General features: G+C 42.3%; 1 protein-coding gene across 2 annotated transcripts in view; it reads right to left on the reverse strand.

Moving 5' to 3' along the window:
• Positions 1-27,163, reverse strand: part of DAPK2 (death associated protein kinase 2) — a 187,749-nt gene that overhangs the window by 25,741 nt on the left and 134,845 nt on the right. For both annotated transcript variants that reach the window (XM_043985910.1, XM_043985909.1), the window contains exons 5-8: positions 15,023-15,152; positions 7,216-7,264; positions 6,630-6,656; positions 1,367-1,519 (exon numbers count right to left, since the gene is read on the reverse strand). In XM_043985910.1, the coding sequence (XP_043841845.1) occupies positions 1,367-1,519; positions 6,630-6,656; positions 7,216-7,264; positions 15,023-15,152 (359 nt within the window). The remainder of the gene's footprint in view (positions 1-1,366; positions 1,520-6,629; positions 6,657-7,215; positions 7,265-15,022; positions 15,153-27,163) is intronic.

The raw sequence follows: 27,163 nt of genomic DNA on the forward strand, positions 1-27,163 counted from the left end.
ACCCCAACTGCCTTAAACATCTGGGGCCATCTCCAGTCATTCTGATGTATATCTTGCCACTGGACCCAGATGGCTCTTTAGGAGAGAGTGATATTGGTGATCTTGCACAGCCCTCTCTCACTTAAATCCAATTCACTGCAAGTCATGACATCACCCTGATGTCATGGTCCTCTTTGAGAAGGAAGGACAAACAAACAACAAGCTGCATGACTCTAGTCAAGTCACTTAACCCCTACTGCCTTCCCCTAAAACATAAAACCCCTACTGCCTCCCCCCCCAAAAATAAATTCAATCTCCATTATTAACATTATTCACATTTCTCCATCACCTTCTTTAAGTCTAGACTATCAACAAAAACAATAAATCAAGCCCTAATTTGTAGTATATGTTCATGCTGGAAATTTAACAATGGGCTCTTGAGCCAATTTGACCCGGCTCCAACACATCCCTAACCACAGCTATGGACAAACCACGAAGTTCATCTGAGGTTGCTGTGAATTGGATTTAAGTGAGGAAGGGCTGTGCAAAGTCACCAATCTCACTCTCTTCTCCAGAGCCATCTGGGTCTAGTGGCTTTGTGTCTGTGTATGTTACCAAGCAATACTGGTTATGTGGCAGTTCACAGAATGATATATTGTGTGCAATAGTTTTTCCACAGCTCATATCCAATGAGGAAATGACATCTACAAGGCATTCTGTAAACCTTAAAGGTTGACTGGTTAGATACAGACTTCTCTCTCTTTGAGTAAAGAGATGGCTGGGGAAAGGACACTATCTAAATGAAGAAGACTCCAAGAATGGAACAGGCAAGGCTGAGTCAGACATCTCCCATCCTCTCACTGACAAGCACTGAGTGAGCTTTGGAGAATTCTGAAGAATGAAAAAAAAAGATGGTGCCCCTCACCTTCTCCCATCCTGTCTGCATCTCCGCTCCAAACCCTCCCCCACCTAGCCCTGTCCCCTTTCCTAAATGTGCTGATTGAAAATGTCACCGCTTGATCTTAAACTGTTCAAACCCCAAACACACCTTGAGACAGATTGCGAGATATATTCAGGACAAATGAGCATTAGAAAATGCCAGGCTGGCTTCCAAACCCCATATACAATTATGTACATTTCAGTATGAGAAGAACAACCAAAAAAAAAACCCCTTGAGTAAACTGGCTGAATGACAAGTCTAAGCCTTGTACACATTTTCCAACACCTGCCAGAATAGTCACAATGCTCATGATGACAGAACTCTCTCCTCAATGGGTCCCATGCAGGTGGCGTATAAATCAACACTCCTTCAGAGGTTTGGCAAAGTAGGTATGAGGGAAAGGAGTGGGGCTGCTGCCTGATAAATTCTTTGAAAAATCAATCTCACCTTGTTTCTTTAACCAGGAGCTTCCGAATGAAGTCTTTGGCTAACTCGCTGGTCTGGCTGAAGAATTCCTCATCAAAAGCATAACTCACTGCTGTGATGTTTGCCAATGTCTCCTGTTTCGTGTCTCCAAGGAAAGGTGAAGCACCACTTAACCTGAGCACAAGAGAACCAACAGGGAACTAAGTAATTTCAAGCATGAAGTATGTGAAAAGTGATATAAATCTCCCTCTTTTAATTTTCTTACCATTTTTTTTGTTCTCATGCATTTTTTTTTTTTTTTTTTTTTTTAGTGAGGCAATTGGGGTTAAGTGACTTGCCCAGGGTCACACAGCTAGTAAGTGTTAAGTGTCTGAAGCCGGATTTGAACTCAGGTACTCCTGACTCCAGGGCCGCTGCTCTATCCACTGCGCCATCTAGCTGCCCCTCTCATGCACTTTCACACAAGGGATACAATGTCTTTCAAAAGAAACCAATCGGTCCTAACCAGTCCTACCAGAAAACCAAAGTGGATGAAAAGTGCACGTTGACCAGATTATGACATGCGGTTAAGATGGGCATCCCATGCAATTATTTATATAATAGTATTACAGTCAATAACATGAGCCCAGAATTGAATTGGAAGAGGAAAGATGGACAGATTGAATTGAGGAAGCTGAAAAACACAATCAATGGGAACAATCTTGCACAGCCACAACAGCCTATGGTGTTTACCGCCAAAATTCTTCTAGTGAGGCTATATGGTTGTCAGTCGTAAAAGACAATGATTATTGTTCAGTTATATCTGACTCTTCATGACATCATTTGGGATTTTCTTGGCAAAGATACTAGGATGAGTTGCCATTTCCTTATCCAGCTCATTTTAGAGATGAAGAAACTGAGTGAAACAGGGTTAAGTGATTTGCCCAGGACCACACAACTAGTGTCTGAGGCCACATCTGAACCCAGGTCTTTCTGACCCCGGGCCTGGCTCTCTATCCACCGTGCCACCTAGCTGCCCATTAAAATACGACAGAAGAATTAAAATGGCAGGTGACCTGAAGGTTAATGAGAAGACACATAATGAATGTAAGCATGCTCTAGTATATTACTAACAATCATTTACAATAAAAAAGAAGAAATGGGTCATTCATGTTGTAAGCAAGAGAGCTAACAGATAGGAAGCCTGAATTCTTCAATTAAATCTATGAGAGAACTAGAGGCACCAATGACAAGTTTAAAGCAAACCATGGACAAGGATGGCACAGGTGAGAAGACATAGATGGCTTTTGATCTGCCCAGATGAGATACTGGAACCAATGAAGTATATATTTTTACACTGTAATACACTTATCTGTGTTTATACTTTTCCTTCCTCCAAAAGATTGTGAGCTCCCTGAGGGTAGGTAGAATGTCTCCAGCTTTGTATCCCACTTAGTGCCTCTGGCATTTAACTCATATTTATATAGTCCTTTAAAATTTGTAAACCACTTTTCTAACAACAACCCTGTGAGGGAAGGAGGTCATTTTACAGATGAGGAAACTGAAGCTTGGAGATTCTCAATTAAACTAGAAATCACTCAGAGATTCTCGATTAAATTAAGCTAGAAATGGATGTCATTTTCTCTGGAAATTCTGTCCTATTAACATAAATGCCTTCCTCTTCTCACCCTGACCCTTCCCAGGATCACAAACTGCACGGCCTGCTTACTCCATTCAAAAAATCCATAACTCTTAATTGAACACTTACTATGTATTCAGCCCTGTGCTAGATACCACAGGAGATAAGAAGGAGCATACATAAAATACAGCCCCTGCAGGCAAAGAGCTTATAGTCTAGTTAGGGAGACACATAAGATAACTGAAATAATTAGAGAGGCATAATGTTAACCTTTGTATTGTGTGTAGGATATAATTTCAACAGGATCAAACATTTAGAGCTGGAAGGACCTGTAGGGATTATATAGTGCAACATCCTCTTTTTATGGATGAAGAAACTGAATCCCCAAGAGGTTATGTAATTTGCACCAAGGTCACACTGGCATTAAGTGACACAACCCTGAATTTGAACGCTGGTCCATTTCAATGCTGGTCCTCTTGCTCCACTCCAAGAGGCAGGTAGGTATGGATAGAACGTTGGACCTGAAGTCCAGAAGACCTGAGTTCAAATTCAGCCTCAGATACTTACTAGCTATGTGACTCTGGACAAGTCACTCAACCCTGTGATGAGTAAAATCTAATGTGTGGTTGCCTTTTTCCTGTTCCCAGTGTGGGGGAAAACTAGCTAGGGTCTACTTTACACTCTGCCTCCCCCAAGACAATGTGAGTTTTTTTGTGTTTATTTTTTTTTAGAATGTGAGTTTTTAAGGCCTGCTATCAAAGGTTTCCAACCCACCTTTCCAGGCTTATTGTTTACTTCTCTTACACATCAGTCAAACTGAGAGACCAGCTGTTGCCCATACTCTGCATTCTATCTTTGCCCTCTGTGTATTTACATAAGCCATTCCCCAGGCCTGGAAAGTGCTCCCTCATCACTTCCACCTTTCCTGTCCTTTAAGCCTTGAGCTTGCCCTGATCCCTCCCAGTCATCACTGTTCTCTCTCTCCTCAAATAACCTTGAATTCCTTAAATATATCCAGACACATTTTATCCCCACTGGAGCTTGTGAGCTGCTGGAGGGATGCTTTGTTTTTCCCTTTGTAGACCTAGCCCTTGGCACCTAGTAGGTATTTCATATAAATGTTTGTTGAATTAAAACCAATTAACAAGTGTGGGTTACAGACCCTCGCAATAGAGGATTCCAGTGCTTCTGCAAGGCTTCCTGGGTGCTCTGCCCAGCACCTAAGCTGAATTCCCCTGGCTCTGGAGAATATGTGTGTGTGTGTGTGTGTGTGTGTGTGTGTGTGTGTGTGTGCATATGTGCACACATACCTTTTGTTTGGTGGTTTTGGTTTTGTTTTGTTTTGGGTTTTTTGGTGAGGCAATTGGGATTAAGTGATTTGCCCAGGGTCACACAGGTAGTAACTGTCAAGTGTCTGAGGCCAGATTAGAACTCAGGTCCTCCTGAATCCAGGGCCAGTGCTCTATCCACTGTGCCACCTAACTGCCCCACACATACTTTTTGTGCCTCCCTAGAGTGAGAGTCTGGGGCCCATTCCTCTTCTAGCGGCTCCTGATTGTCTCTGGGAAGGGAAGGTTAGGAGCTACCACTTTCCCATCCTGCTTGGAGATCTCTGGAACAAAGATAATCACTAAACATTTGCTGATTGATTGAGTTCAGGCTTCAGTTGTAAAGATGGTAATGCCTGCATTCATTTTCATCAGATGATGCCTAAGAATCTCTCTGAAATGCCTAGATGCAGTACGTTACATAAAGGGAGAAAAGGGGAGATGGAAAGGAAAAAAGACAAGAATAAATGCATGTGATCATACCTGTGGACAGAGTGGGAGACCTGTCAGCACAGTGTTACTTTAAATAGGGACTCAAGGTCCTTCTATGGAACAGTGACTCTAACAGAGTGTACGTGTTGTCTCTCCCAATAAACTCTAAACTCCTTGAAGGTGAAGGAGGTGGTGTGAGGGGAGGGGAGGAGGGGGAAGCAGCTATTTCATTCTGGTTGTTATATCTCAGGTCCCTAGCACAGTACTTAGAACATGATGAGCATTTAATAAATGCTTGGTGATTGAGGGACTCAGTACTTACTTATATCATTTGGACCACATCTGCAGTCACTATTAAGCAAAAAAGCCACAGGAGCGCTGTCTGCTTTGGGGAGTCAAATATAATAACCCTACTACAGAAAATAGGGTTCATGAAGAGAGGAAGGCTAAATGTGGCAGAGTCAGATGCATGTGTGTGCACGTGTACGTGCAGACACACACACACACACACAGAGACTATTACTGCTCCTAATTGAATATCCTAGATAAAGAAATGTCAGTCTAGTACCTTAATGCTCTAAGATAGGAAGGGAAGAGAAAAAATCAAGTGGAGAGAGGTTGGAAGAAAGAGAGCAGGAGAGATAAGGAAGGAGAGGAAAGAAGAGAGACAAGGTGGGGGTAGATAGGAAGGAGGAGAGACCAAAAAAGAGGAGGAGTCAGGCTCAAGGTAAAGGCTGGAATGATCCAATTTCCTTAACACGTGACGGTTTTGCAGCCTGCAGTGCTGGGGCCCTCTTTCATAGTTTTAAAATAAAACACGACACTTTTAGATTCTGACAGTAACTAAAGAAGGAGATAGAAGAGGCTGATTAGTAGGCTCTCAGGGGCACCGTAGGAACTGCAGAGACAGGCTGCAGAATATTAATTGCCATTAATAACAGTAAGTAATCAATCTTGCAAGCAATGAGACCCACAACCTTGCTACATGAGAAGTACTGTGGGATGGCTGAGGTGAATGTATCTCTTCTGCTTCTGTCTCACAGGTGGGGATGGGGAGCAGCACTTCAATTCAACCTGGGTTTTTACCTTACTCCCAGCACCTTGGGAATTGCTGCTGTTGTCCAGTCATTTTCAGTTGTGTCCGACTCTTTGTCACCCAGTATGGGGTTTTCTTGGAAAAGATATTAGAATGGTCTGCTATTTCCTTCTCCAGATCTTTTAAAAGATTTGGAAATTGAGGCAAACAGGGTTATGGGTTAAGTGACTTGCCCACGGTCACAAAGCTAGTAAGTATCTGAGGCCACATCTGAATTCAGGAAGATGAGGTGTCCAAGATGGACACTCTATCCACTAGGCCACCTAGCTGCCCCCAAAATGGAAATTTTGATTGTTGTTCAGTAGTGTCCAACTCTTTGTGACCCCATTTGGTGTTTTCTTGGCAAAGATACTGGACTGCCTTGCCATTTCCTTTTCCAGCTTGTTTTATAGATGAGGAAACTGAGGCAAGCAGGGTTAATTGACTTGCCCAGGGTCACAGAGCTAGTGTCCGAGGCCAGATATGACCTCAGGTCCTTCTGACTCCAGGCCTGGTGCTCCATCTACTATACCTAGCTTCCCTGTACCCTGGGTAACCAAGGCCTAGAGGGGCAAGTTTCATAAGGAAGATACAGGCCCATAGAGCTAGGGCTGGAAAAGACCTCAGAGGTTGTTCTGTCCAATCCTTTAATTTTACAGATGAAGAAACAGAGGCCCATGGAGTTTAAATGACTAGTCTAAAATGACAGAGACAGGAAGCATTAAAGGTGGGATGTCCCAGTGGCTCTGGGTAGGGAGGGTTAGGAGCTAACACTTTCCCACCCTACCTGAAGACCCGAGCTACGACTGAGAGCCCTGCTGAGATACTTACAGTATGTAGGTGATGACTCCTATGCTCCTGCAAGACAAAAAGCAATGTGAATCAGTGCCTTCCTAAGCTGGAATCCCAGACCTCAAAAAGGATTCTTCCATAGGATCCTCAGTGGCCCACTGGACATACCTCTTGAGCCCCGCCCCCCAGTCTCTGCATTTCCCACCTATCTTTGAGGAAGCTAGTCACCTCTGGGGGACACTGGATACATTATTCTGAGCTGGATACAGGTGTGCGGGCTCTGCACCCTATTCCAGGTCATTGATCTGAAGTCCAAAGAGACAAATGGGATGTTTTCTTTCCCTTTTAACTGTTACCAAAGTGGCAACATCATTGCATTCTAAATAGGACTTCATGTTCATGCCCTCTACTCAGAGCTGCTCCTAGGATACACAGAGGGGGCATGGGAGGGAGGTTGCCCGAAGATATGGGTGCTTAGAGAAATGGATTGCTGACCTAGATAACCACCCCCAAAAAGGTCAAGAGGATCCTACATTTCGGGAGGACACCCCTGAGCTAAGAAGGCTGGGTACAAAGGACGACTGAGCAAACGCTGACCTGGCAGAGATCTCTTTGGAAAACTTACCACATATCAGCCTCCAGCCCAAGGGGTTCATAATTCACAATTTCTGGAGCTGAAAGAAGCCAGCGTTAGAGGATCAGTAAAGTATGACATGACATTGAGGTACCTATCAGAGATTGAATGGTCTCCTCTCTACTCCTTAGGAGGAAAATCAGGCCAGTTGCCAAAGACCTTCATATTTCAGAATATAAAATCATAGAGTTAAATAATAATCATGTTAATGTCATGCTTTAATGTTTGCACTTTATATGTGTGATCTCATTTGATCCTCACAAAAATCCTGTGAAACAGGTGCTACCATATATCCCCATTTTACAGATGAGGAAACTGAGACAGAGAGAGGTCTCAATGCCTTGCCCACAGTCATATAGCAAGTGTACAAGACCAAATCTGAACTCAGGTCTTCCTGACTTCAAGTACATTTCAAAGTCACCTAGTAATTTCTCATTTTACAAGTGAATAAACTAGAGCTTATAACAGAGGTTAAGTGACTTGCCTAGGAGCACAAAGGTAGCAATTTATGAGCCATAATTTGAACTAAGCTTCTCTGCCTCCAAATCCTGTCTTTTTCCCACTATACTAAGAGGGAGAATCTTAGGGTTTGGAGGAGTTTAGTGGGACAAGATACTTGAAATGACTTGAAATTCCCATTCATCTTTGTTGTTGTTGTTGTTGTTTTTTGTTTTTTTTAGTGAGGCAATTGGGGTTAAGTGACTTGCCCAGGGTCATACAGCTAGTAAGTGTTAAGTGTCTGAGGCCGGATTTGAACTCAGGTACTACTGAATCCAGGGCCGGTGCTCTATCCACTGCGCCACCTAGCTGCCCCTCCTATTCATCTTTTAAGAGCACCACCACAGTTCAAGGACAGTGATAAACCAGAGATTGTCCTGGGGACGGTAACCAGGAAGGCAAAGGCCCTTGAGTCTTTGCCACCTGAAGTTTGGGTGAAAGAAATGGGGATGGTCAGCCTGAGAATGAGAAGACTTAGCCCTGGCTAAGTGATGGCTGCCTTGAAGGGTGTGAAAGACCATCATGTGCAATAGGAATAAGACTTGGGTTTGGCCTCCAAATCCAGCCTCAGACCCTTAACACTTACTAGCTGTGTGACCCTGGGCAAGTCACTTAACCCCAATTGCCTCACTAAAAAAACCAAAAAAACAAAACAAAACAAAACCAAAAAAAGAAAGAAAGAAAGAAAGAAAGTGGCTAAATTTAACACCCCACCCCACCCCCAATTCCCTAACAATGAGAGCTGTTCAAAAGCAGAATGGGCTGCCTTGGGAAGTGGGTAATGTAGTGAGCCCCCCTTTACAGGAGGTTTTAGACAGAGGATGGATGACCACTGCACAGGCCCAATCAGATGGCATCTAAAGTCCCTTTCAACTCAGAAATTCTGCTTCATCACTATCCTTTGGAGCCCAGCTCAGGTTCTACATTCTTTAGGGAGCCCCTCCTGACTAGCTTGGATCATGAAATTTTTACATACCACTTTTTTTTTTTTTTTTTGCAGGGCAATGAGGGCTAAGTGACTTGCCCAGGGTCACACAGCTAGTAAGTATCAAGTGTCTGAGGCCGAATTTGAACTCAGGTCCTTCTGAATCCAGGGCTGGTGCTTTATCTACTGCGCCACTTAGCTGCCCTTCCTTTACATACCACTTTTATTGTTCCCTATTGCTATGTGTATCTTGTCTTTCCAATTTACTGATAAACTCCTAGAGAGAAGAGGTTCTCATCACCAAAACCAGCCATAGTGATTTGTGTGTATGTGTGTGTGTGTGTGTGTGTGTGTGGCAACCTTCAAAGCCCATCTAAGTTATAGAGATGGTGAGACCTCCTCAGTGGAGAAAAGGCCCACAATAATGAAACTGAGAGCTGGTATGGGTTTGAATCCTAGCTTTGTGACCCTGGGCATGTTACTGAACCTCCCTAAGACTCAGTTTTCTCATCTGCAAAATAAGGATTATAACAATACCTGCTCTGCAGAATTGGTGGGAGGATCAAAGGAAAGAATACGTCAAGGACTTGGCAAACCCTAAAACGCCATGTAAATAAGCTATTATTATTATTATTATTATTACTAAGTTATATATCCTTGGCAGACTGCAATGAAGGCAGGGACCACTTTTGTGGGATCTCAGACAACAGAGTTGGAAGAGACTTCATGGCTCTTCTAATTCAAGCCTTACCCTAATCGTGAATCTAGTCCACAACATAGTGGTTGTCAGCCTCTGCTTAAACACCTCACAGGATGGACCACATGAACTCCCTGGGGCATCCTGCTTAATCTCTGGTCAGTTCTAATTGTCAGGAGATGTTTCCTTCTACTACTCTGAGATGTGTCTTCTCCACAGTTCTTGGCACGAGGCCGAGGGGTTACTCAATAAATACTTGTTAGCCGATTGGCTTATCAGAGGATGGAGTCTGTGGAGGAGGAGGAGGAAAGGAAGGGAGAGGAAAGGGGAGAGGGTGGGAGAGATGGGGGAAGAGAAGGTTACTCTGTCAGAGGGAGGACTTCCTTTTTGCAAAGAATCCTGGGGTGCGTCACTACTTCCATTCACACCTCTGGATCAAAGGGCCTTCCTTCCCACTGTGGTACTGGGGTCAAGTTAAGAATAAATTCCCACATGAAAGCTGCCTTGCATCCCAAAATGTTTCTTCTTTTAGCTGCTTCAATCAGGGCAGGGGCTAGAATGCTGAGCTGCCACCAGAGAACCAACTAGATTTAACCCTTGAACTATCTTGCTGTGCAACTCTGGGCAGTTATAGAAATCTCTCTGGGTCTCATCTCTAAAATGAGGGTGTTAGGCCAGATTGGATTAGGGGTTCTTAACTTGGGAGTCCATGAACTTGGGTGGGAAGAAAATGATATCTTTATTTCAATATAATGGGTTTTCCTTTGTAAACCCAGGAACTTTATTTTATGTATTTAAGAACAGGATTTTAAGAAAGAGGTGGTATCTAGGTGGTGCAGTAGATAGAGTACTGGGCCTGGAGTAAGGAAAGCCCTGAGTTCAAATCTAGTCACCGATACCAGCTGTGTGACCCTGGGTAAGTCACTTAACCTTGTTTGCCTCCGTTTTCTCATCTGTAAAATGAGCTGGCAAAGGATATGGCAAACCATCCCAGTATCATTGCCCAGAAAACCCCAAATTAGGTAATAAAGAGTTGGACTTGACTGAACAATAATAACAACAAAAATTCTAAGAAGGGGTCCATAGGTTCCATTGGCCTGACTACCCAAGGGGACTATGACATAACAGAGGTTAAGAACTCCTGGCCCAGATGATCTCAGCTTGGAATGCACTTTCTTCCTCTGACTATTAAAATCCTTTTCTTATTTTTTAAATTCAACTGATATTTATTAAACACTTATGTACAAGACAATGTGCTTGGTATCAGGGATGTAGATGGAAATGACGTAGTCTCTAGCTTTTATTCTATTTTTTTTATCATTGATCACTCTTATTCCATATAGTTTGACTCAGTTGTATTTAGTTGTAGGACTTTTTTCCTCTTAAAATCCTTTTCTTATTTAGAGGGATAGCTCAGGTGCCATCTTTTCCCTGAAGGTGGAGCATCAATTCATTTGAAAATGATCTCTCCAGTTTCAGATTCATTAAGAAAAATTGCATTGATACTTTTTGTTTTTATATCACCTTTATTTCTACATATATTCCTACCTAATGAGGCATTTCTTGGTAATGAAGAATTGAGAAAGAAAAAAAAAGCAGTTCTGCAAAATAAACCAACATATCAATTACATCTATCAGTCTTCATAATATTCCACCAGACAGTTTCCCCACCTCTACAAGGAAGAGAAGAGGGTGCATTTTCTCAATTCTTTCTAGGACCAAAGTTTCTGGGACATTATAATTTTATAGAATTTAGTTTTGTGTTTTTATTCTTTCTATTTAAATATTATTTTATAGCATTTTGCATGGATCTTTGCTTTTATTATATTCTACCTTATATTGTCTTTACTTGTGCATATTATCCCCATCATGAGATTATAAATACCTTGAGGAATTCAGGGAAACATTGGAAGACTTGTCTGAACTGATGCAGAATAAAGAAGGCAGGTCAGAACAATCTATGCAATGGCTATAATAACATAAATGAAAACAACACTATCATATCAGAGATCAAATTACATTTAGTACTGTAATGTAATATTGGTTCTAGAGGCCTGATGGTGAGACATGCCTCCTTTCTCTCAATAAGAGAGGAGCAAGTCATGGGTGAAGAATGTTGTACATGCTGTCACATGTGGTGGCTGGGTTGGTTGGTTTTAACTTTTTTTTTTTAACATAAGGGAGGTTTTCAAGAGTGAGAGAGACAGAGAGAGAAGAGAGGTACAGAGAGAGAAAAAAAGAGACAAAAAGAGAGAGAGCCTTAGTTACTGGAAAGTGACCTTAACATAAAAAAAAAAAAAATCAGTTTGAAAAGCACCAAAAAGAAAAAAAAAGTTCCTTGAGGACAGGAATTGTTATTTTGCATCTTTGTATTCCCAAGTAGGTGCTCATTAACTAATCAATTAATTCGATAAATGTTAATGCATTTAATTGAGATAGATTACTTATCGATAGCATATAAAGCCTTTTACAGTGTGGCCTCAATAATAATAACAGCTAGCAATTTAAGGTTTGCAAAGTGCTTTACAAATGTCTCATTTGATCATCACAACAACTCCTAGAAGTAGGAGTTATCACCATTTTATAGATGAGGAAACTAGTTTAGAGAGAGGCCAAGTCACTTGCCAAGGGTCACACAGCTAGTAAGGGTCTGAGGACATATTTATTATCATGATGATCATCTCCCACTTATATTATGCTTACTATATACCAGGCACTGTGCTAAATGCCTTACAGTTATTAATCTCAATTTGGTCCTCACAACAACTCTGGGAGATGGATGGCATTATTATCCTCATTTTACAGATGAGGAAACTGAGACAAGCAGAGGATAAATGACTTCTCTGGGGTCACACAGCTAGCATCTAGGCAGGATTTGAACTCGGGTGTTCTGGACTTCAGGTCCAGTGTTCTATCCACAGGCCAATTACTCTGTGAATATTTATCCCTAGACAGTCAGATTAATCTTATTGCTGTACCCCTTGAATTTCTACTTCCACATTTTTTGTACATAGTTTCACCTCTCTGGATTGCCTTCTGCACTCTTTTCCACTTCTCCTTAATATGATAGATAGAAGAAATCCACCTTTCTTTTAACTCCCATTAGTCTTACTGTCTATACCAAGCATCTGGCCACAGCATGCATACTGCCTTGGATTATTATTAGCTGTGTATAGCTATCTTCGCATGTGCACACAAGTCTTGCCATTTTTTTCACAATCAATCATTTTCTCTCTCTCAATAAGTCTCTCAATCTTGGAATTCTATTTAATCCTTTTACTGTTATTTAATTGCTCACATAATTATGTCTTGTCTTTCCAATGAGATTATAAACTCCTCGAGGGCAGGGACTGGCTCCTTTAGATTCAACCAATGCAACAAACATTCATCAAGCAGCTCTGCTTCCCGGTGAGTAGAAAGAACAGGATGAATTCCAGAAAAGGTAGAAAAAATAATCCCTCTTTTCTGTTCTGTGATCCAGACAAATCAGCGTTCTCTCTGTTCCTCACCAGTGACTCACCATCTCCCTTTGCATGGGCTGGCTCCCACGCTAGGAATGTCTCCCTCCTTACTTCTGCCTCATAGAATCAATCTCTTCCTTCTAACAAACACCATCTTCCATGTGAAGCCTTCTTTGGTACTGTCAATTGTTAGTGCCCTACCTCTCAAACTAAACTACCTTGAATTTAACTACTTTGTATTTATTTGTATCTATTCTGTATAGATTTACATAGATACTCATTGTCTTCCCCCATTAGAATGTAAGCATCTTATAACTGGGAGGCAGCTAGGTGCTTGAGTGGATAGAGCACTGGGACTAGAATCAAGAAGACCTGAGTTCAAATGTAGCCTCAGACAATTACTAGCTATGTGATCTTGGGCAAGTCAGTTAACCTCTGTTTGTCTAAGAGTCAACTAGGTGGCTCAGGGGATAGAATACTTGACCCTGGAGTCAGGAAGACCCAAGTTCAAATCTAGTCTTAGACACATACTAGTTGTGTGACCCTCGGCAAGTCATTTTAACCTCTGTTTTCCTACTGGAGAAAGCAAATGGTAAACCACTCCAGTGTCTTTGCCAAGAAATTCATAGATAGTATTGCCATGATAGAGTCCACAGATTCATGAAGAGTTGGACATGACTGAACAACAAAAACATCTTATAAGTAGGGGCCACTTGCATCCCTGGTGACTAGCAGAGTGCCTGGCATAGGGTAGGTGCTCCGTGAAATACCTGTTCGCTAATACTTCATTGACACATCCAGAAGATATCCCACATGTGGGGCACCCACTGGATCTCTAAGCTCCCAGAAGTACTCACCCTTTTATCAATCAATCAATCAATCATCAATCAGCCAATCAATCAACAGGCATTTGTTAAGCACCTATGAGTCAGGCCATACAGAGATAAGTTATCTCCCTTTGGCACTTCTTTGTATTTCTCACAGAACCTAGCTACCATGCTTTGTTCATAGCAGGTATACAATATTAGCTCTTTGTACTGACCAAAAAAAAATCAATTTTGCCACCTATCTGAGTGGACTGTCTGGAATATTCCGTCCTTTCCGACTATGCTTAGTCCTCCCTCCTTCCTTTTTCATCAGGTCAGGGTTGCAGAGGCTGCTACTTGCCTGGATCTTCAGGGCTAACTCTAATACCCCAAACCGAAAGTAAACAACCCTCAATTTGTGTCTTTTTTCCTGTACATTCTGGGTTTCTTATGAATCCCCCTTTCTCACTGAGCTTCCTTTTCAACTCTGTACTTAACAGCACTGATCTTGGAGTCAGAAGGCTGGGGGTTCGAGTGGCTTAACCATTCATGTGAACATGGACAAATCATTATGATCCCCCCAAGACTCCCCATCTTTAAAAACAGGACTAATGATGCATGTGCTATTGGGAGTCTCACATTAGAAAATCTATTCGAAAGCACATTGTAACTTCAAAATTCCTGCCCTGTATCTGGAGCAGAGGGAGATAGTGGAGGTGGCTTAGGATACAGATGGCTTGCTCTCCAGGGGAGAGGGATAAGGGCGTATACCAGAGAAAAGAGGTCTATGGAGCCCTCCCACCAGCTCAATTCTCCCTTTGCCTGCATAAAGGAATGGGAATAAAGAAATGGGAGGTAAGTAGGTGAGTGGGTGGATCTGGCATCTGGTAGATGGTTGATTTTCTGTGTTGTGTTTTTTTTTTTCCTTTTAGAAGATCAAAAGCTACTCCAGAAGGCTGAGTTTACTGGAATTCAGGAGGGTGAGGCTACTTTAAGTCCTGCAAATAAGCCCCCGTGAGAATAAAGGCTGGGGGCAAGAGGAAGAGAGAAAAATTTCTCTTTAGAGAAGCTGGGGGGGGGTTAGTGGTGGTGGAAGCATCATGGGAAAGGGAGGAAATGTCACCCTATTTCTGTGCTCCCCTCTTCCAGCTCTTGTTCTCCAAAGCAACAAAGTTTATTTCTCTGTGTGCAAGCCCAGAAAAGCCATTCCCCTCCTCCAAAACATGCCCCAACCCCAGGTATGTGTCCTGAGAGGACATGGCCCATAAGCATCCCCAACCCAGAAGGTGCGCAGTGGAGGAAAAGAAGGATGCTTTTAAGAGGGCATAGTCTTAGCTCAAGCATAGAGCCTCCCTTCCGTTTTTTCCTGCCTCACCCTTATCCTCTGTCAGGCCACAGAAACTAAACTTACCTACAAATTCTGGGGTTCCAAAAATGTTCTTAAACTCCACTCCATCTTCAATTTCATGAGCCAGGCCAAAGTCGATCAACTTGATGTGTGGAATGGGAATATTCTTATCCAGCAGCATAATGTTCTCTGGCTACAGAACAAAAGGGGGGGAAAGATGGTAATTAAAGCTCTGGTTTGTGTTTTTAGTTAAGGATTTGGGGCAGGGTTTTGTGTTCTTTTTTAAGCTACTGAAACAGAAAAAAAATTCTAGCTTGTTTTTGTATCCTTAATCATCTTCGGTGAACTCAAAACAGCCCTAAGAGAGTATAAATATCCCAAGCCCTGGGCTTTACCCAACTCTTGCTGATAGCAAGAGACTGGGCAGCCAAAGATGGAGGGGTCTCCAGACCCCATTCTGCCTCTAAGTGGTTATCAGGCCAGTTCTCTTTCTTGGGAAGGAAGCTATTGAGTATAATGGAATCAAGACTAGATATGGAGGTCAAATGATTCAATTAAAAGAGCTTGTTATTTAAGGCCAAGGGCAGCTAGGTGGTACAGTGGATAGAGAACTCCAGGCCTAGTGTAAGGAAGATTAGAGTTCAAATCCGACCTCAGACACTTACTAGATGTGTGGCCCTGGGCAAGTCATTTAACCTCTATTTGCCCCAGTCCCTCATCTGTAAAATGGGGCTAAACTAGAGAAGGAAATGGCCAACCACTCCAGAATCTTTGTCAAGAAAACCCCATGGACAAAATCCACAGAGTTAGACACGATCGTATAACAACAACAAATGTTTAAAGATGAGAAGAATCATGACATAATTGAAAAAGGACTAGCCTCGATGTCAGGAAGAACACTACCCTGGTAGATAGGGCACTGCACTTGGAGTCAGGAAGACCTGGGTTCGAATCCCTTGTTAAATATTTACTAGCTGCATGATTCTGGGCAAGTTACCACACCTCTGTTGAGCTTCAGTTTGTTCATATACAATAATTACTACTATCTATAGTGACTAAAACAAAGCACTTTATAAATATTATCTCATTTGATCCTCACAAAAACCCTGGGAGGTAGATGCTATTTTTATCCCCATTTTTCGGATGAGAAAACTGAGGCAGACAGACATGACATGATTTGTCCATAGTTATCATGCTCTCCACTAGTATTTGAGCTCAGGTCCACCTGAGTCTTGATCTAGCTCTCTTATCTGCTGTGCTATGCAGCTGCCTCCAAATGAGAAGGCTGAACTCAAAGACCCCTTTACCCAAAATTTAACTTGTATTTATATTTTTATGTATGTATGGTTTGCCTCCCCCGATCGAGTTTATATTCTCGGAGGCAGCTAGGTGGCGCAGTGGATAGAGCACCAGCTCTGGAGTCAGGAGGACCTGAGTTCAAATCTGGCCTCAGACACTTGACACTTACTAGCTGTGTGACCCTGGGCAAGTCACTTAACCCCAATTGCCTCACCAAAAAAATAAAATAAAATAAAAAATAAAGTGACTATGAATTTATATTCTTTGAAGTCAAGGAGTCTTCCATTTTTGTTCTTGTGTCTCCGGAGCCTAGCACGGTGCTTGGGATATGGTAGGCACTTAATAAGTGTCCGTTGCTTGCTTCTAGCTCTAAATCTATGATTCTATGATCCTGGGTTCAAATCCTGTGTCTGATATACAGACAAGTCACTTAACCACCCAGCACTGCTTGGTAGAAAGAGCTCTGGGTCTGAGGTTTCCTGCATCAGACACTAACATTTCATCTTCCTACTGTAACTGCTTCAGTGGTATTTCACACTCAGACATGAGAGTAAACAGGAAGGGCTCTAAACATCTCATTGTGTCCCTTGACAGATGGTAAGACAGAGAGACAAGAACAAAACAGCAAGCCAATAAAGATACAGAGACAGGCCCTGGGCTTGAGTCCCAACTCTAACACGTACTAGCCATGTGACTGACAAATTATTTGCTCTTTCTAACCCTCAGTTTCTTCATCTCTAAAATGGGGCTGATAGGACTTTCACAACTGGGAAAGTGCTTTGTGAACATAAACTACCACTATTTTTGCTCAGTTTTTACAGTCTTTCAAATGGGGACCAAGAAATACTTGGAGCATTTCCTGTTTGTTTGTTTTAAAGCTGGTCCCTTATGGCTAAGTGTGAATCTGCTGGGGGGGGGGGGGAGGGAGAATAATGAGGAGGAAGAGGAGGAAGAGATCTCAATGAAGCTGAGCCTCTGTTCCACTAATGCAGAACAGTTTCCTCAGCTTATCTGGTTCTGGCCCTTCCTGGCTACATCTTTCTCCATCCACCCCAGCTTCCTGTTGACAACTCTCCCCCTTCTATTGCTGCCCGGACTTTTTGTGTTTGTTTAACTAATTCTAGCTCCCAGCAGGACGCAGGAAAGAATACACCTGATTTCCAGGGAAAATACCAGCTGTTGGGGCTATTTCCAGTCCTGTAAACAGCTGGGAAGCCTAACTACAACCACGACGGTGAGCCTGAGCAGCCCAGCTCAGGACCCTTGCTTGCAAGGCTTTCATGCGTTGCTATCTTGGTGGTTGGCACAATCCAAGTACACAAATTCTAGTTTCTCTCTAGTCTGAAGACCTGCCAGGCCCTCTTCCCTCCCTCATGCCCTTCTCTCCTAAGAAATCAGACTCCCTAGATTCCTTCTGACCCCCCAATTGCTGCTGGAAACTTTCACTTGAGGAAGTAGACTATATCTCAACTTCTTTTACTTAAAAAAAAAAATCCCAACATGTTTCCCTTTTGGAATTTTTAAAGCTTGTTTATCTTTCCTCTATCTGGGAGCCATCTCCCAATTAGATTTTCAAAATACACAGAAATATTTTCCCAAGGCAATTGTTGATCTCGGCCTGAGCTAATTGACTGAAGACTTGGTATTTTTTTTTTTTTTTTTTGCAGGAAGGAGGTGGGGAGGGAAGGAAAGGGCAGCAAAGCCCAAGCAGACCTCAGCCTTGTGCAACATTCCACTTCAACCTGAGCTAGGTGCCTGTCTTTGGGACACAAAAAGTCTCAAGTATTTGTGAGAGGTACCTGGCTTGGGGTCAGAGGATGTGTGTGTGTTGTGTGTGTACACAGAAATACACATATATGTGAATCATACACACATGATATATGTATAAATTAGACACAGAGGGCATGTTATACATGCATATATATAATGCATATGGCATGCATGTGATGTATATGTGTATATATGTGTCTCTGTATGTATATGTAGGGTGTGTGTACAGGATTCCTAAACATATCATACAAATATGAGGTATGTGTATGTGTACACACACACACAGAGGAAGTCCTAAGAGTGTTAGTACATTTTAAGCTAATACAATTTCAAAAAGACTTTTGGGACATGCTATAGAGACCAAGCCGGGAATGTATGTCTCACCACCACAAAAACAACAAAAAAAGGGAATTTCCAGGGAAAGCAGAGTCAAACCAGATTATATTGTTGCCTTTAAGAGAGGGTTACTGAGTGATGGTGTTGTAGTTGTTTTAAGTCTTTAAAAGAAACTATTTGGGGGCAGGTAGGTAGCCCAGTGGATAAAGCACTGATCCTGGATTCAGGAGGACCTGAGTTCAAATCTGACCTCAGACATTTGACACTAGCTGTGTGACCCTGGGCAAGTCACTTAACCCTCAATGCCCCACATAAAAGATTTTATTTTTTCAATGAACAAAAATCTATTTTCCTCTTCGACCACCTCCTCTGCCCCACAAAAGAAGAGAGGTTATTGTTAAGGATCTCCGTTTCTTTCTCTCTAGTATCTCAGATCATAGTCTCAGAGTGTTTAGCAGTTGGGTGTAGACAGACCAGGCATTTCAGTACAAAGTCTACCTTTCACCAGCTCTGCCAACCTGGCCAAGTCATCTTAGCTCAAGTTTGTCCTCTGTAAGATGGAGATGATGATGGCACTATCATCCTCAGAGAATTGCTGTTGAGGAGAGTGCTTTGAACAAACGAATGAAAGAAGGAAGGAAAAACAATTTAAGTGCCTACTATGCGCCAACTCCCGTGCTAAGCACTGGTGATATAAGGAGAAGACAACACATATGACAGGGTTCCCTTGTAGGGTGAATAGAAAGGTCTGCAAGTTCTACAGGTGCAGTGAAAGCGCAAATGGCAAAGCCCCAGGTTCTTGGGCTGCATCAGCTGAGAAGATGGAAGTGCCTGGAGGTCTAGTGAGTATAGCAAATGGGCAGATGGTAAGGCCATGTCAGGGGACATGTTGAGGCCTTGTGGTCCTCCATCTTTCTGAAAGGACTATAGCTTATGATTCCCTGCTTATTCAAGGAGTCTGAGCTTCATTAAGAAAACAGAATAGGGGCAGCAAGGTGGTGCAGTGGATAGAGCACCAGCCCTGGATTCAGGAGGACCTGAGTTCAAATCTGGTCTCAGACATTTGACACTTCCTAGCTGTGTGACCCTAGGCAAGTCACTTAACCCCAATTGCCTTACCAATTTGAGGGGGAGGGGAAAGCTGGAGTTCAGCCAGGAGGTGGGAAGAAGGAGGGAACACTGGCAGGAAGACAGGAAGAGAATGACAACCTTCAACAACCGCTCCATTGGGGTCCAGATGGGGGTCTGGGTTGCCTGGGACATAAACTATCAAGTTATATGGAAAAGGCATCATGGTGGGGCAGATAGAACATTGGTGCTAAAGTCAGGATGCCTGAGGTCTGAATCCTTTCTTAGAAACTGTGCGACCCTGGGAGAGTTTGAATCCCACCTCATACTCTCATTGTACTACAGGGGACTGACTTGAACTTAATATTGTCCATATAGGATATCCCAGAGCAGTGATGTCCATCGCCACTGGGGGTATCATAGCCAAATGCCTTAAGAAAAAACAATTCCTATGTTCCCTGGAACATCAGAGGGAAAAAGAGGCCCAGAAGAGGGAGAAACAACAACAATAATAATAATAACCTCTCTCTTCCGGCAATATGTTTTACATGATTGAACATGGATAACCTTTATCAAATTGCTTATTGTTTGGTTTGTTTGTTTGTTTGTTTGTTTGGTGAGGCAATTGGAGTTGTGACTTGCCCAGGGTCACACAGCTAGTAAGTGTTAAGTGTCTGAGTCTGGATTTGAACTCAGGTCTTCCTGAATCCAGGGCCAGTGTTCTATCCACTGCACCACCTAGCTGCCCCAAATTACTTATTGTTTCAGGGAGGGGGGAGGTGAGGAAAGGAGAGAGAATTTGGAACTCAAAACATTTTTTGAATGAATGTTAAAAAATTGTCTTTACATGTAACTGGGGAAAAATAAAATATTTAAACAATAACCTCTCTCAGTGGCTGGGAAGCAATCTACTTTGACTCAGCTTTCCCTGGGAATCCCTGCAGACAGGATGGGCCCACCTCCCCCAGCAGGCTGAGCAAATTCCCACAAAGCTGGGTCACCAGGCAGAACTTCCAGGGGCTAAGGGCACTACTTCTTCACCCTTCCCCAACCAGTAGATCTAGAAAATGTATAGCTTAACCCACAGGATTCTGGCCTTATACATGACTGTCCTTTTCAGTGGTCAGATTCTCTCCCTAGACTATCACTTCCTTCATCAAGGATTTTCCCTCTGCACACTGATTTTACCTACTTCAGCAAATTAATTCCCTAACTTGACCATCATCTCCAAAAAATGTTTCTGTCCTCCCCTCCCCTCCCCTCCCCTTCCTACAGAACCCTTGCAAGGTGAGGGCTCATATTACAGAGGTTCTTCCCACCTTTGGCAACCTGTTGTTTGGGCCCCAAGGAGTTGTCAGTAATAGGCAGAACTACACCCTGCCTGTCATAACAATCTCCCACCCTAAGGACAGCCTGGAGAAGCCAACGTGCCCATTCGCATCCTGATGAGCTTTTGGTTCAAAGGTGCTGTTCTGGCTTGCCAGTGGGAAGTGGGTTCCAAGGGGTGTGATGCGTGTCAATTGATATCTGCACACTTGGATGTGGTAAGTCCTTGATTCTACTGTGTACAAATAGAGGGGATGATCTTTCTGCCAAATGCCTGACAGGTGGGGGGAAACTCTCTGGTCAGGGAGATAATTAGAATGGCTAACACCAGGAAGCTTGATTGAGTTTCTATTGAATCATGTGCACAGTGATGGATCAATAGTCAAGGCAGCATGATATAGAAGAATGAGTGAATTTGGAGTCAGGAGTTACTGTTGTATTGCCTCTCCCATTAAAAAGTAAGCTGTGGGCAGGAGGAAAATTTTTAACCAAACAAGAGATAGAGGCAATTTCAAAAGATAAAATAGATCATTTTGATTACATGAAACTGAAAAGCTTTTGCACAAACAAAATTAATGCATTTGGCATAAAGAAGGAAGTGGTAAACTGGGAAAAAATTTTTGTAACAACTATCTCTGATAAGGACAACAGAAATGTATCAGACTAAAAGTCATTCTTCAATTGATAAGTGGTCAAAGGAAATGAACAAATGATTCTCAAAAGAATTGTAAACCTTATGAAAGAATGTTCCAAATCACTAATAATAAGATAAATGCAAATCAAAACAATCCCGAAAAGTTTCAGCAAACATTCAGAAAACTGGCAAAGGTGACAAAATATAAGAATAGTTGATGTTGGTGGGGTTGTGGAAAGACAGGCATGCTAGTACACTGTTGGTTTGATTGTGAAATAGTAAAAACCATTCTGGAAAGCAATTTGGAATGGTACAAGTGGCTAAGTGACCAACAGATTCTACTGTTAGGCACATGCCCCAAGGTCAATTTTTAAAAAGGTTCCATGTACACAAAAATATTTATAGTAGCGCTTTTTATGATAACCAACAGCTGGAAGGAAAATACATGTTAATCAACTGGGGAATGGCTAAACAAATTGTGGTACATGATAAGATACAGAGAAACATGGAAAGACTTACATGACTGTATCAAAGTAAAGTCAACAGAGCCAAAAAACACTATGTGAAATGATTGTATCAATGTAAATGGAAAAAAATCACAAAATAATAAAAATGAATGTTGCAAAATTATAGAGCCCAGCCCCAAAGAAGAGATATGGGAAAACATCTTCCCACTCCTTTGAAGAGGTGTTGAGGATCTACTGGTGTGGAACATTGCATATAATGTCAGATTTTTATCAATGTATTTATTAGTTTTTCTGGATTTTAAGATTTTTCCTATTTCCCTTTTTGAAAAAAAATATTTGTTAATAGGGATAGCTCTCTTGCAAAGATTAAAGAGAGGGATACAGGTGGAAATCTAAGAGATGTAAAATCTAAAGGATATCACTAAAATTATTTTTTAAAAAGAAGGTGTTTGAGGAAGAGGATTGTTTTTTAACTTTATGATTGACTTAAGGCAACGTTCTAACATCCCTCAAATTTGAAATCAATGTACGGAATTAGTATTTGTTGACTGTAACTTCCTGCCATCCTCTGGGATTATCTGAGCCTGGTCACTGCAATGCTGCCTGGGTATTTACCACTATGGTCTTCATCAGTTAGACACCTACCTTTGCAGTCCTATATCTCTGTTTTTCCCAGAAAGCCCAATGGCCACAGCTGTGGCTTGTTTAAAAGCCTGAACTTGGCTACATTTGTCATTTCAAAACCACAGCCTCTGGCCAGCTGCCTAGGAGCCTCAATCTCTGTCCAGTTGCTGCTAATAGGGCACTGGAGGCTCATATCATCCGACCAAGGAAAGCAAAGATGACAACCCAAACCTACCCCATCTCTTGGCTCCATGTGTAAGGGATGGTCAGAAAAATATGAAAATTTTTTCAAATTCAAAGATTTTTCAAATCATACATCATATGATTTCAGTTCAGGGTCAACTATGCTGGTTAAACAGTCTCAAAAACCAGCAGTAGTTTCCTTGGGAGGTGCAAGGGGAGGATGGGGCAAGTGGGAGGGATGCTCTTTTAAGGTGAATGAAGAACAATAACTCTATAGATCCCACTCTTCATCGTCTCGGCATGGGAACCAGAGATAGATGCTATACCTAGCCTCACAGAGGAATCTCTCCTTGGAAGGCCACAGAAGTGGGGGGTGAAGGAAGAAGTAATGGTGTTAAAGACATTTAAAGAAAGCAAAATAAAATGAAACAAGAGCAAATCTAGTTAATGATGTATATGCCTTCAGAAGTGGGGGTATCAGGTTGCTGACCTGGGATAACAGATCTAGAGCTGGAAGGGACCTTAGTCTACCTTCCATATTTGACAAATATAGAAACTGAGGACCAGAAAAGGGAAGTGACCTACCCAAGGTCACACAGATAGTCAATGGCAAAGGTGGGATCTGAGTTCAGATTCTCTGCTTTTACCACCCTGCTCCAGGATTCTTGTATGGGCTGGAGGTAAGGAAGATTGGTCTACAGTTGTCCCTCAGTAGAGGAGGTGTCGCTATATTACTCATGGAGGGGTCTTGTTCAAAAAAATTCTCCTCTGCGCTCTCTATTTTAATACTTCTGAAGATCTGTGGTTTCATCAAAGTGGGCAAACCCTCCACAATTTAGCAGATGATCTTGCTGAATTGCTGTGACAAAATCCATCACATCGTGGCCAACCTTCTGGCAATCAGCTTTTCTAAGTTTAGCAAGGTCTTCGACAGCAGACAAGAGTCAGTCCTTGGACCATCCTTCCCAGTGTGATGGGACTGCTTACAACATCAAGGCCATCTCCAAACCATGGCAAGCCTTCAGAATAAGACTTCAGCCAAGGATCTGGGCTAATAAGCAGTTGGGTCCTTGTTTTTATTTGGGGTTTGAGACTGGGTCTCCTTTATCTCATTCATCCAGGTTGAAATTGCAGCAGCCACTCACAGGATACTGATGGACATGGGGGCTCTGATGTACTTAGTCTTTGACCTAGGTAAATTCATCCCTTGCCAGGCAGCCTGGGCATTTCCCCTGCTCCCAGAGGCTCGTCATATTGGGGCCAGACTGTGTAGACACCAAATTAGCTTTAGCCCTCCTGAAGCTCAGAAGTGCCAGGCCTGGGCAGCAGCAAGTACTACAGGCATGTACCACCACAAGGGGCATGCAGCTAGCTGTTTTAAAATATAAATACTACAGGGGCAGATAGGTGGCACAGTGGATAAAGCACCAGCCCTGGATTCAGGAGAACCTGAGTTCAAATTCGGATTCAGACACTTTATACTTACTAGCTGTGTGACCCTGGGCAAGTCACTTAACCCTCATTGCCTTGCAAAAAACAAAAACAAAAACAAAATACAAATATTCCAAACCCCCCCTCCAAAAAAACCCCCCAAAAATAAAAAATAAAAAACCACAAATACTCCTTGGGAAGATTCTGACTGATACCTGGATATAAGAGGCAAAGTGGTAAAGGGATAAAGTGTTGGACCTGGAGTCAAGATGACCTGGGTTAAAATCCTACCCCAGCCACTACTAACTAGCTGTATGAACCAGGGAGAGTTACTTAACTCCTCCCCTTGGTTTCTTCACCTGGGGGTGGGGGGGGGAAAGAATAAAAATAGTACCCACCTCACTGAGTTGTAGTGAGAATCAAAAGAGCAAATGTATCTAAAGCATTTTGCAAACCTTAAAATGCTATTTATAAGGGGGCATCTAGGTGGCGCAGTGGTTAAAGCACCGGCCCTGGATTCAGGAGGACCTGAGTTCAAATCCGGCCTCAGACACTTGACACTAGCTGTGTGACCCTGGGCAAGTCACTTAACCCCCAATGCCCCGCCCCCCCAAAATGCTATTTATATATTTATAATATATAATATAATATATAAGCATATCATTTACATAATTTGAACTACTGGGGAACTCACTTCATCTCTCTGTTTCTTGATTTCTTCGTCTAAAAAATCTGAAGGCTGGATAAGTGTTGTATAGAACTTAGCATCCTCCCTAGTCCAACCTACTCATTTCAAAGAGTGAATTGGATACTCTGGTTGAGTTGTTCTGCTCTCTCCCAACATCTGGGTACAGATGAAAAAAGTGACAATGAACAAGGGGGAAAAGAAGTCTCCTATTTAAAAAAAAATTTTTTAAAGAAGTCTCAAAAGGACAAAATATTCCCTGGATGGGGTGTGAAGGCCAAGAGAGAAAGGCACAGTTGCAGATGAAAGCAGTGGAAGTAAGCAAGAAAGGAAAGGAAGAGATTCCCAACACATGGGAAGGACTGGCTCTTTCTAGAGTGATGTCATGTGAAGACCATAGGTGTAGAACTGGAAGGGTTAAGAGATCTCCAAAGAAATCAAAACAAGATAAATTAAAACAAAACAAGGGTGTCACAAGCAAGTGATTGTGTATAAACCTTTCAGAAAGTGGAGTGTTGGGTTGCTGACTTGAGATCACAGATTTAGAACTGGGACAACCAGAAAGGGGCATCTAAGCCCATCCCCTCATTCTAGTCATGAGGAACTGCCAGGGAAAATGCCTAGAGTCAGGAGAGGAAGGAACAGTTTAAAGAATAATGAGAGGGGCAGCTAGGTGGCACAGTGGATAGAGCACCGGCCCTGCATTCAGGAGGACCTGAGTTCAAATCCAGCCTCAGACATTTGACACTTACTAGCTGTGTGACCCTGGGCAAGTCACTTAACCCCAATTGCCACACACACACACACACACACACACACAGAGAATAATGAGGATGTCAGTGACACTGGATCACAGAGGACCTGGTGGGTTATAAAATGTAAAAATACTGGAAAGGGGGTGGGGCTGGAATGCAGATTATGGACGACTTTGAATGACAAATGGGATTTTATATTTGATCCTGGAAGTGATGGGGAGTCACTACTGGACACACATATAAATAAAAATAATCTATATGTTATATTATTGTTATACATTCTATTATTATATTATGCTATATAATTCATATAATATATAATATATGTATAACAAAATATTTTCTATATGTGTGTATATGTGTATATATGTATGTATATATATATATGAATGAAGAAAATGGACTCTAAGAGGCTAATTCAAAAGATAGCTAAGCAAGGCATTTAAGATGCCAAGCTTTATGAGCCTCAGGCATTTTTTTCAATGCTAGCTAGATGTTCCTTTCCCAGTGCCTCCCTAGTTACAACTCAGCATATAGTCTATGGAAGGAAGACTCTTCCTACTGGTCATTCACATAATGAAAATTACTGTAATCAAAAAATCTAATTATCTTTCTCCTCATTGAGAGCCACCAAACTGAGAAAATGCAAATTGAAAGTAATTTTGCAGCATGTGGTCCTTTAGAAGAGAACAGGCCCCGGGTAGGATGCTGCAGGGGAGACGTTGGACAGCCAGAATGTCATGTGAAGTCACTGGGTATCTGTGAGTAAATCATAGTTTTATAGGATTTAGAGTTAGGAAGCTCCATTTTACAGATAAAAATCCTGAGACCCAGAGAGGTGATATGACTTATCCAAGGTCACATAACAGCAGTATCAGCATGAGAATCTGTGTCACCTTTCCACTACACTGATGACTTGGGGCACAAGAAGACATGTGGAAGGATGCTAAAGACAAAACTTTTCCATTCTGCCCTGGGCTCTGGTGAAAAGGATTCAATTCAATAAACCTCTATTAAATCTTTATGATGTGTTAATAATTCTCTTCATTTGCCACCAGCTGCTCTGCTTGGTTTCAACTCCATCAACATCTTCATCATACTCTGCCCAGGATAAATTTATCACCAGATATGCTCATCATCAGGAAACAACATGACGGAGATCGCTTCTGCTTGGCTTTTCATTCCCCATCAGTACCATCTGTTGCTTGCGCTTCTCTGACTGGAGCGCTAGAGGGCAGAGCAAAAAAACTACTCCACTAGCCTCCCTTTATAGAGGGTTCAAAATGGCAGCCATCTCTTCATTTGTCACCAGCTGCTCTGCTTGTTTGCAACTCCATCATCATCTTGATCATGCACAATTATCTTCTGACATTCCCCATCTCCACCCTAGCAGCTTCCTTTTATGTATGATCTTCTCTCATTAGAATGCAAGCTCTTGGGGTGGCTAGGTGGCGCAGTGGATAAAGCACCGGCCCTGAATTCAGGAGTACCTGAGTTCAAATCCAGCCTCAGACACTTGACACTTACTAGCTGTGTGACCCTGGGCAAGTCACTTAACCCCCATTGTCCCGCTTAAAAAAAAAAAAGAATGCAAGCTCTTTTCCTTCTTCTTATTTGTATTTCTAA

Source organism: Dromiciops gliroides, chromosome 2 (assembly GCF_019393635.1).
Source record: "Dromiciops gliroides isolate mDroGli1 chromosome 2, mDroGli1.pri, whole genome shotgun sequence".
Classification (NCBI taxonomy): Eukaryota; Metazoa; Chordata; class Mammalia; order Microbiotheria; family Microbiotheriidae; genus Dromiciops; species Dromiciops gliroides.